This window comes from Anneissia japonica, unplaced genomic scaffold (genome assembly GCF_011630105.1).
Source record: "Anneissia japonica isolate Jap-2015-1 unplaced genomic scaffold, ASM1163010v1 scaffold6305_len51955_cov117, whole genome shotgun sequence".
Taxonomy (NCBI): domain Eukaryota; kingdom Metazoa; phylum Echinodermata; class Crinoidea; order Comatulida; family Comatulidae; genus Anneissia; species Anneissia japonica.
The window spans coordinates 6,831-17,558 of record NW_022723758.1 but is presented as its reverse complement, the minus strand read 5'-3'; the positions used below and the strand labels follow the sequence as shown (position 1 = coordinate 17,558).

Sequence of the window (10,728 nt, the reverse complement as noted above, 5' to 3'; positions counted from 1 at the left end):
GTACACTTACCTGCAGTATAATCGTGATTATACAAGTCCTCTTGAGGTGAGAATCAATTCCCACCCACTCATCTGATCTTAGATGGTTGTTCCCAGTTCCCATGATTCTCCCCATGTTTATTGGGGTCTTGGTGTTTCGATTTGGTCTTATATGATCGAAGTTGTATGTTGGTTTTTGGCAGTTAGCCAAATTGAAATTTTTGATGTTTTGGTTGTCTTTTAACTACTTTTTTTATGTAGAGAATAAATAAATATTTAATTAGTATATTGAGTTATGGTTTGTTACTGTTTAGAAAAGTTGCCTTTTTAGTGATATTTTCTGAGTGCTAGGTTGCATGCGCATATTGTATATTACAGCTGATTTTTGTAGCTCGAGTCGTAATAATTATTAATAATATGCCCCACCCTGGAAAGTATCATAGGGTGGTTCCAATGATATTTCAGCCCAACCCGGATATATAGTACTTTGAAAGGAGGTCGAAGTTCACAGAAGGCAGGAGTTGGGTAATTTTAGTTTTGAAAACTGGTGAGCCGCCAAGCAGCTGGGGAAACGCGAATTGATTCTCACCTCAAGAGGACTTGTATAATCACGATTATACTGCAGGTAAGTGTACCTTTGCATAATCATTAACTATCGTTCAATCTCAAGTGACGCTTCATCCTCCAGCATCTCGTTAGGACGATGACGTCATCCCGGGGCGCAACGTCATAGGTCATGACCGCCCTTACACATGGGATCATGTGACCACCAGAGTCTATTGATCAGGTGACTGCCAGCTGGCCGGCACTACAGCTATTCAATTACATATCCAGCCGTGTCTTTTCCACAGTCGACCCGTCACCTAGCAACAAATTTACTGCAGAAAGCTAGTTACGAGACAAGGTTGGTTACAAGTAAACCTATGCGCACACTAGCGCGTGCATGTTAAAAGTTGAGTAGAAAATGAACGTACACAGTTGTAATGTTAAAACCAACTGAAAAAAAGCAAGCAAAGTAAATCCATATAAAGTACAAAACCTAATACATCCGATTGTACTTACTCTTTCCCAAGCATGGCTTTGACACAAGATGTTTTTCCAGAACCCTCGTTACCTAGGAACATCAGTCTTGAATTAACAACTGTTATTTCACCGTTTTCAAGTGCATCTTTGAATGCTTTAACGGCATCGGGACCCCTGGCTAAAATCTCTGACGGTATTGATAGTTCTATTTCATACAAACAAACCAAAAAAATCAAATATTTAAATATTAACCGTACTCGCGCGAATAAGCGCCCCGTTTGAATAAGCGCCCTTTAAGCGCCCAATTCTAACTTAATAATCCAATCAATCCTGGGACTGTGGATGTTGGCATGATTTGAGGTGGAGTGGAATCACATTCTTCTTTAGTCAATATCAAAATGAGGATATTTATCTTGGACAGATGAGGGCTCCCTGGACAGACAGTATATTTCCAACTTTCATCTTCTTACATTTGTCTATAGCCTAGTCCTACATCTTTTCCGACAATTTGCAACACATTCTCATCTAAGTTTTCAAGAAAACCTGCAATGATCATGCCGTCCTGCTATTCTCAATCGGCCGATGGCCAACAAGCTAACCACTACCACTAATTTCATCTGCTATTCTGCTGTTATGTAATACTGTACTCACAACATTCTTGTCATGACAAGTCATGCTCTCTGTACGATTATCTTTTCAGCCGCACCACCATTCGTAATTTTCGGTTTCCTGATGTCCTTATATAATCGTTTTTCATTCAAAATGTACCTCTTGAATTTAATAAGTTCTTCTCATAAGAACCCCTCGATTTTCATGTATTTCCAACAGCGCCCCCTCAATTTCTACTCTGTTTTCATAAGCGCCCTGTTCGAATAAGCGCCCCTCAAAAAGTGCAAAAAATATTTTAAGCGCCCGGGCGCTTATTCGCGCGAGTAAGGTATGTTGTGTCTTTCTATACTGATAGTTGTTATTTAATTCACTTTATAAATTATATGTATTTTTATTAATTACGATAACATTTTGTTTATAATATTAATATAACACAATGGGAACAATATTACCCGTATTTTTTTTTTTTTTAATGGCTCGTTCTTTTTGCAGAGCATTTGGTAAGCAATGTTTAAAATAAACTTATTGTGTATTATTATTTAAAAAATAATAGAAAAACTGTGTAAGTTAAGTGTTATCGTACCTTCAAGTAAATCTCTTAATTCCTTCTTTTTCTCGCTTCTCGTGGTTTCTTCGTATTCTTCACATTCGTTATCATCATACAAATCAAGAGGCGTCTTTCTATCCTGCAATAGGTAGTTTTCGCCGCACGACGTTATCTTTACTGTAACGTTAGTACCCAACATGCAAACGCGATAGCTCCGCCCCTTTTGTAAAAAAAATTGAAATACGCATGCGCAAACCAACGTACGTCGAGCACGTAAAATCCTAAAGTTTACGTGCTCGGAAACACAAAATCAATAAATTATGACGTCTCATCCGTTAAAGTTAAGGTTAACGTTGTGCGGCGAAAGGTTAAACTACCTACTGGGTAATTCCGTGTCAAATCAACCAGAGGTCCCAGGTCGACTGTCTCGGATTTTGAAGAAAACTCCATAAAAATCAACATACACAAAAGAGCTGCAAACTTAACTTGGATTATTCATATCCTAATATCTTCGGAAGTTCAACGCCTATAACCTACAGATTTTGTGGTGTAGATCAACTTTTACTGCTGATTCCAAATCTGCAATCAGTTTGTAGCATGTACCAATTTAGAAAAGCAATGGTCTAAAAATGGACAAAAACCTGTCTGGACCATTGTTCAGGTAGCCGTTTGCGCATCTTGAAGAACCACGCCCCTTTTTTTGAGGAGTCAATATCTCAGAAATTACAAAACCTATAACTAATTTTTTTTAGTGTTGCTTTTTCACATAGTGGATCATTTTAATGGAGTTTCATCAAAATCTGAGAGGGTCATACTTATTTGAAATCTGGTTGATTTGACACGGAATGACCCTACAAACGACACGAGCACGCGGTGATTCATTTCTTTTCAAGTCGGTTGCAAATTAAATCAACAGAAGAACAGTAGTGTATTTTGGATAAATAACCATAATAATAATAAAATTGTAAATAATAATTTAAATAATCAACACTATTAGCATTATAACTTTATAAATATTCTTGTAAATTACATCACATCGGAAATAAAAATATTAATTAAAATCATACTTCAAAAAGAATCATTATCATTATTCAATATGATATTAATCGATTTAATATTTTATGAATTTATATTTATTACGTTGGTTTTAATTAGTAAAAATGTTTCTAGTAGTTTCATAGAAAGTTGTTGTATTAAGGTCATTGACTGATATTCTTTTGATGCTTTTCATTTTTCTGTACATTACCCCATCTTTTACTGTGGCTGAAGCGCCGAAAGTGATCAGGCGAATTGCCATGTCCTTGTGTTGCTCGTAACTATGCGTCAGCCCCCAATGACCACGTAGACTGACATGTAGTGGTGTGCGTCCCCACTGCAATGAAATGATAATCAACGTCAATTTTGTTGTACACGCACAACACAAGAATATCAATTAACAAATATTACGCAAACGTAAAAGTACCTGAAATAATTACTTATTTAACGCCAATGTAATATGAATTAATGATAATAATAGGCCTATTAAAATTTATCATTATGATATTGATTATAATATTAAGATGATGATGATAATATCATGACGACAAAGATAATTTAAATATATATTAACATAATGAAATGATAATATTATTCCTGCTAATAATATTTATAATGAAGATATGCCGATGATGGTAATGGTGATGATGATAATGACACTAACAATAGTAAACTGTAGTGATAATGGTGTTAAGAAGGATATTATTGAAATATGGCTAGTTATACACGACGGGCAGTACTTAGTACAGTAGTTAGAAGATACAACAATTAAAAAAAAAAAAAAAAACAACAACAATCTCAACCCAGTATATCCATAATATTAGTATATTAATATTTAGCTATTACTAAATTAGAACGTGATGTATTTAATGTATTTGTGAGTGAATTAATGTAAATTTGTTAGCAATGAATAAAGTTCTTCTACTGTACTCACGATGTCTTGTGTGTTAATGTTCCTGTTGGTTTTTTCTAACACGCGTCTCATAGCTGACACGCGTGCGTAGAACACCAATTCATGGAGTATAGTGGAACCACCAAAATGCTACAAGACAAATGTAGAATATGATGAGAAAGAAATTATAAACAACAACAACAATCTATACACACACACACACACCACATCAACAACACATAAACAACTCACAAACACATACATTACTTATTACATCATCATCATTATAAAATACTAATTACATTGTTTAATATTTTAAAAATGTGGTTTTTTAGGCAAAATCGGGCAAAAAAATATTTGTATCAATTGGCCTATGTTTTACCCACACTATCAAATTATTTACAAATTGGGAATTTTAGCGAGAAAACTTTTTGTAAATAATATCAATTTTATTGTAACCAATTTATTCAGTAAACTGTGTTAGAAACAAATCCAAACATCACTATTTTTGTAAGTGTAAAATGTATTTTTTCACAATGTTTCAAATGAAATAGTGATGCCTTAACATAGGCTTTTTCTGTGCTGTAAAAAATGTCAAATATAACATGAAATAAGTGTCTCATTTTTAACTGAACATTTAATAAATCACTGTATTTGTATGATGTGTACACATGTTGTGTGCTTGTAATGTTTAAAATGCAATGATATTTAATTCCACTTACCGTCTTTTGTTCAAAATTCTCAACAGTCGCCGTTTCAATCATATTCTCCAATACATCATCTGGTGCGTTGCTCACAGCGTACATTAATGGCGTCTCGCCATTCTACGAAAACAAACATGACACTGAATTACGATACAGTTCGTAGAGCTACCAACATTATTTTTTACGAGTTTCTCAATTTTAATGGTACGATGATATTCCAATATCATTTAAGAATTACAAAATTATAAACAGTTAAAAATGTGTGTTATAATACACTTTTATTTTATTTTATTAATGATCAATTTTTGGTCATTTTTTTCCCATAATTATTAAGAGTTAAACAAGATTAACAAAAATATTGTAATATTATTCATAAGTGTTTTGGAAAAGGGAGTAAGATACTGTGTCAGTGAAAAGGTCTATACATAAACTGGTAGTTGTTTAGCAATGGTATATGTTTAGCATGTTAAAAATGACATTAATGTACTAATAATATTACTTAAGAATATTATTTAAGGCTACCTAGTTGTTAGACCATGGTTTGTGTTTAGTATGTTAAAAAATGATATTAGCATGTCTATCTTTTGTCAGTACAGTATGGTAGGCCTTATGCCTTGTAAGCCTAATTATATTTACCATATTGTTATGAATATAATATTGTTACTAAAATTGCATTAATTTCTTATGTATTTATTTATTCTGGTTAATATTTTATCCAAATTCATTAGTAAATCCACATCATTTAATTATTGATATCACTTTCATTTCTCAAGAGAAAGTCGATTAATTGATTTGTTGAATTAAAAAAATAGTATTATATTAATAATTTGATCAGATGTTATGTTTAAATAACTGACTGTCACAGCTATTTGAAAATAACCTAATTAGATTAAAAGAAATAGGGCCTACTTGATGAGACAAGGTTTATTGTGTTAAGAAACAGGAAAGCATTCCACAACTGACTGATAATGATTTAAGTTTGATATTTGAAATGAAAAGTGGGACAAATTTCTAATTTAAATCAACCAATACCAAATATTGTAATATTATTCATAAGTGTTTTGGAAAAGGGAGTAAGATACTGTGTTAGTGAAAAGGTCTAGACATAAACTGATAGTTGTTTAGCAATGGTATATGTTTAGCATGTTAAAAATGACATTAATGTACTAATAATATTACTTAAGAATATTATTTAAGGCTACCTAGTTGTTAGATCATGGTTTGTGTTTAGTATGTTAAAAAATGATATTAGCATGTCTATCTTTTGTCAGTACAGTATGGTAGGCCTTATGTATCATTAAAAATATCTAATTAACACATAAATTCAAACCCCTCTAATAAGATTGATTTACTTAGGGCCTAAATTTACTTACAGCCATTCATCGCCAATTATTATTATTATTATTATTATTATTATTATTATTATTATTATTATTATTATTATTATTTTATTTACAACTTAACGAAAAGCATATGTATTACCCATTGATATAAGTCGTATTAAAAATTCTGTACGTTTTTATCTACTAATAATATTACTTAAGAATATTATTTAAGGCTACCTAGTTGTTAGATCATGGTTTGTGTTTAGTATGTTAAAAAATGATATTAGCATGTCTATCTTTTGTCAGTACAGTATGGTAGGCCTTATGCCTTGTAAGCCTAATTATATTTACCATATTGTTATGAATATAATATTGTTACTAAAATTGCATTAATTTCTTATGTATTTATTTATTCTGGTTAATATTTTATCCAAATTCATTAGTAAATCCATATCATTTAATTATTGATATCACTTTCATTTCTCAAGAGAAAGTCGATTAATTGATTTGTTGAATTAAAAAAATAGTATTATATTAATAATTTGATCAGATGTTATGTTTAAATAACTGACTGTCACAGCTATTTGAAAATAACCTAATTAGATTAAAAGAAATAGGGCCTACTTGGTGAGACAAGGTTTATTGTGTTAAGAAACAGGAAAGCATTCCACAACTGACTGATAATGATTTAAGTTTGATATTTGAAATGAAAAGTGGGACAAATTTCTAATTTAAATCAACCAATACCAGGGGCGACCAGGGAACCGTTCCCTGCCAATACGATATATCATTAAAAATATCTAATTAACACATAAATTCAAACCCCTCTAATAAGATTGATTTACTTAGGGCCTAAATTTACTTACAGCCATTCATCGCCAATTATTATTATTATTATTATTATTATTATTATTATTATTATTATTTTATTTACAACTTAACGAAAAGCATATGTATTACCCATTGATATAAGTCGTATTAAAAATTCTGTACGTTTTTATCTATTTTGTTTTATTAACGTATAGTGCCTCATTAATTTACTTTGTGTATACTGTTTTTATGTATGTTATATCAAGGCAATTCAACAGGTTATATTGTTTCATTGTATAAGCACTGGAAAGCAAATTTCATGTATACTTTTATATGTGACAATAAAATGTATTTTGAATTTTGAGTCTTCAATCTTGATATTGAATGCCATCAATATTGTGAAAGTGCAAGTTCAAATAAATATTGGTGAACTACAGAGGGCGCTCAGGGTCAAAAGTGAACGTGAAATTTGGATATGGTTTCGTAGTCAGATTTGCGAGAAAAATTTCAGCTACCCGTATTTCTCGACTGAGACGTCAGTGGAAGCTGTAATTTGTATGGCAAGGAGACTGTTCAACCCTTAATTCGTATTAAGGGAATTTACGCCCAGAAACCTTGTAGTTATTAATATTTTGGTTATAATATATTTGGTGACGTCACACTCACATTAGTTAGCATGCATATTTCATAAGCAAGATTACGTCACCTTTTCCTGGTAAGGCAAACTTTCCCGGTGTGCTTTTTTCGAATGTAGGAATAAAGCCACCCCTGTCCAAAGCCACCCTGTCCAAAGCCACCCAACAATGGATTTTACCATTGTAAGATAGGGGTGGACAATGGGGTGTTTGTCTTGATGCTGGTCTACAATAAGTTTCTGCTGCAGTGCTAGGAGTGTATGTGTATCAGCTTTTGTGTATTATGAATTAGAAACTGGGTGTAGTCTACAGTACATATAGGCATAAACATCATCAGCTTCTCCTAATGATGCAATTGAGTGGTTTCTGGAAGGAAGTGTATTTTTTTTTTTTTTTACAGTCAACATTTTATTGTTTTTACAGTGTACCGTAATATTAATTTCCTTTACACAGGCATAAACATCATAGCTTTTCTTAATTATGCAATTAAGTGGAAACGTATTTTTTTAAAAACTTTTACTCTTTTTCTTTTTTCAGTAGTATTAATATTATTTTTTTTATTATAATAAACTTTTTGAGAAATTACTATTAATTATTGAACTAAAAAAAATGAATAAGTAGGACATTTCGATGACACTGCCTTTATGTTATATGTATGGCCAGACAAATTGAATTTCCACAATGATAAATTTATGATTGAGAGGCATTTATGTTCCACTATAATCATTAACATAGTAACCACCTTACTTTGATTGCTGTTACTTCTGATACAATTAAGAATAATAAATAATCAAAAAAGTGAGAAAAAGAAAATATAGTCTTGCATTACAGTATACAAGTATAACAAAAGTAAAGTATACCTTGTTTTTACGTGATAAAATACTGTCTATTAATATTGTATATCAATAGTAATGAAAGTATGTATAAAAACATAAATCAATATTATCATATAAAAATTTTAAAAAACCCCCACTCAATTGCATCATTAGAAGCTGATGATGTTTATGCCTATATGTACACTACACCCAGTTTCTAATTCATAATACACAAAAGCTGATACAAAGGCACTCCTAGCACTGCAGCAGAAACCTATTGTAGACCAGCATCAAGACAAACACCCCATTGTCGACCACCCCTACCTTACAATGGTATAATCCATTGTTGGGTGGCTTTGTACAGGGGTGGTTTTAGACAGGGGTGGCTTTATTCCGATTTCCGACGGAACTGGTGCCCATAAACGCTTACCAAACTTTGTGTACGACATATTGAAGTAGAGAGGGCGCTAGACCGATTTATTTAGTTCTCAGAAGCATCTTCGCGGACGCTTGATTATTAAACCGCCAGTTTTTAGTTAATTAAAGAGAATGACAATTTTGTTTTCAATTCTGTATAGCAGATTAAATTTCTTTTTAATCATAAAAACCCAGAAAATACGTAAACATATTTTGTGCAAATAATTGTGAACTTTGTGTTGTGTTCGAACTGCACATGATCTTATTTTAATATGATTCAATAAAAACTCTGAAACCAAGAAAATCACGTCATAAATCTGAGTACTTGCCTCATTCCTAGTTTCAATTAGGTGTGGCTCATTCTCAAGGATGTTTCTTACTGCTGGCCAGTCCTCTGTCACTATAGCCTTTACTAATTTGTTACTGTGACATAAACAAGCAAGGAAATGATTTTTTTGCTTACACATGTCTGTCATTGTACCTGATTATGAATATTAATTCTCAACATCACCGTTATCCTCATCACCATAAAAATCGTTACTAACATGTTAATGATTAGATATACAGTATTGCTAAAACAAAATAAACAACCACTGCAATAACCACATAATTAAATTAAATTCATTTACAGCATAACAACTTTTAATGTGTCAGTAATTTTTTTATTTTTTTTTTATTCGCTTGTCTAATTAACATTATTAAAATTTGATAGAGTACCGCACTCACTTGGACCATGGAGGTATATCCATGAACTTATCGTTGGATGATGATGAAGAATCCATCGGTGCTTCGTAACGTTTTATATCAGTTATGATTAGTGAGATACCTGTGAATAGTACCGTAGTACATAACAGCTTTATTTAATTACAACGGAATAAGAAGTCAAAACCAAACATACACAAACTTTACAATTCGAACAAATAGCAAGAACAAAATATCTAATATCCACAAGCTGCATGATTGGCTGTCCTCGTCATGTGATTTTGAATTATTCCACTTCTACTTCTGTATGCCTCTACAAATCATTCGTTTGAATACATAATAAATTTAGAAAATATTGTACAGTATCATCAGACATGATAATTGTAATAATAGTATGTTATAATGATAATTTAAAAAATAATAGGCCTAACCATAATGATAAATATAATAAAATCAATACAATGACCACGTCAATTCTTTCAGATAATTCGTATGACACCCCTCCCTCCCACACTTATCTTCGCCATCCACTAACGCTGGATATTTCATTGCTGTTCACGTATAATCCGCTTCTGGTATCGGTCCAAACGGAAGCTGGGTGTGGTAAACGATGTTCTAGACGGTAAAATGTTTTCTGAGGCCTACTGTCTACACTCTATTTAGAATGTACTATATTTTAAATCCTTCTCAATGAAAGTGTCAATAAATAGCCATTAGCCCTAAGCAAATATATTGTAATGAAATGTACTCACTTTTAGGAACTAAAATGGCCTCGAAAATGTACCGTACTGTAGTGTTGATTTGTGCTTAGGGTTGTGTCGAGGAACCGGTTGAACAATTGGCTAGTTCGTTTGTTAACTAATTATTCATATCTACGTCACGAAACATTAAGTTATTGTTATAAAAATTTATTCATAATGCGGGTCACGAATTGGAACCGTTTGTGCACCGGTCCTTGAGCCAGCCATAAGATTTCACGGTGTACGGTAAGAATGGCCCCGGAAAAAATGGCCCCGGAAAAAATGGCCCCGGAAAAAAAGGCCCCGGAAAAAATGGCCCCGGTAAAAATGGCCCCATATGACAGGTAGGTAAAAATGGCCCCAATAATCAAATCCTGTATTAAAACTGATTTTCTTGATTCAATATATGCATTTTTTTATCTTAAATAATTTAGTTTTTAAAAGGAATCTAACATCAAACAAATTGCCATTTACATTTTACTTTTTGCAAGAATT

General features: G+C 32.2%; 1 protein-coding gene across 3 annotated transcripts in view; it reads right to left on the bottom strand.

Moving 5' to 3' along the window:
- The window catches only part of LOC117112373 (poly [ADP-ribose] polymerase tankyrase-like), a 28,785-nt gene extending 18,451 nt beyond the window's left edge, over nucleotides 1-10,334 (bottom strand). Inside the window, exons 1-8 of one of the 3 annotated variants that reach the window (XM_033255448.1) lie at nucleotides 10,246-10,334; nucleotides 9,518-9,617; nucleotides 9,121-9,214; nucleotides 4,808-4,909; nucleotides 4,128-4,235; nucleotides 3,405-3,530; nucleotides 2,195-2,297; nucleotides 1,042-1,207 (exon numbers count right to left, since the gene is read on the bottom strand). In XM_033255448.1, the coding sequence (XP_033111339.1) occupies nucleotides 1,042-1,207; nucleotides 2,195-2,297; nucleotides 3,405-3,530; nucleotides 4,128-4,235; nucleotides 4,808-4,909; nucleotides 9,121-9,214; nucleotides 9,518-9,573 (755 nt within the window). In that variant the 5' untranslated portion in view covers nucleotides 9,574-9,617; nucleotides 10,246-10,334. Of the gene's footprint in view, nucleotides 1-1,041; nucleotides 1,208-2,194; nucleotides 2,298-3,404; nucleotides 3,531-4,127; nucleotides 4,236-4,807; nucleotides 4,910-9,120; nucleotides 9,215-9,517; nucleotides 9,990-10,245 lie in introns of those variants that run through there. The other 2 variants (XM_033255451.1, XM_033255450.1) reach the window with 2 other exon arrangements.
- Between the last annotated feature and the right edge of the window lie 394 nt (nucleotides 10,335-10,728).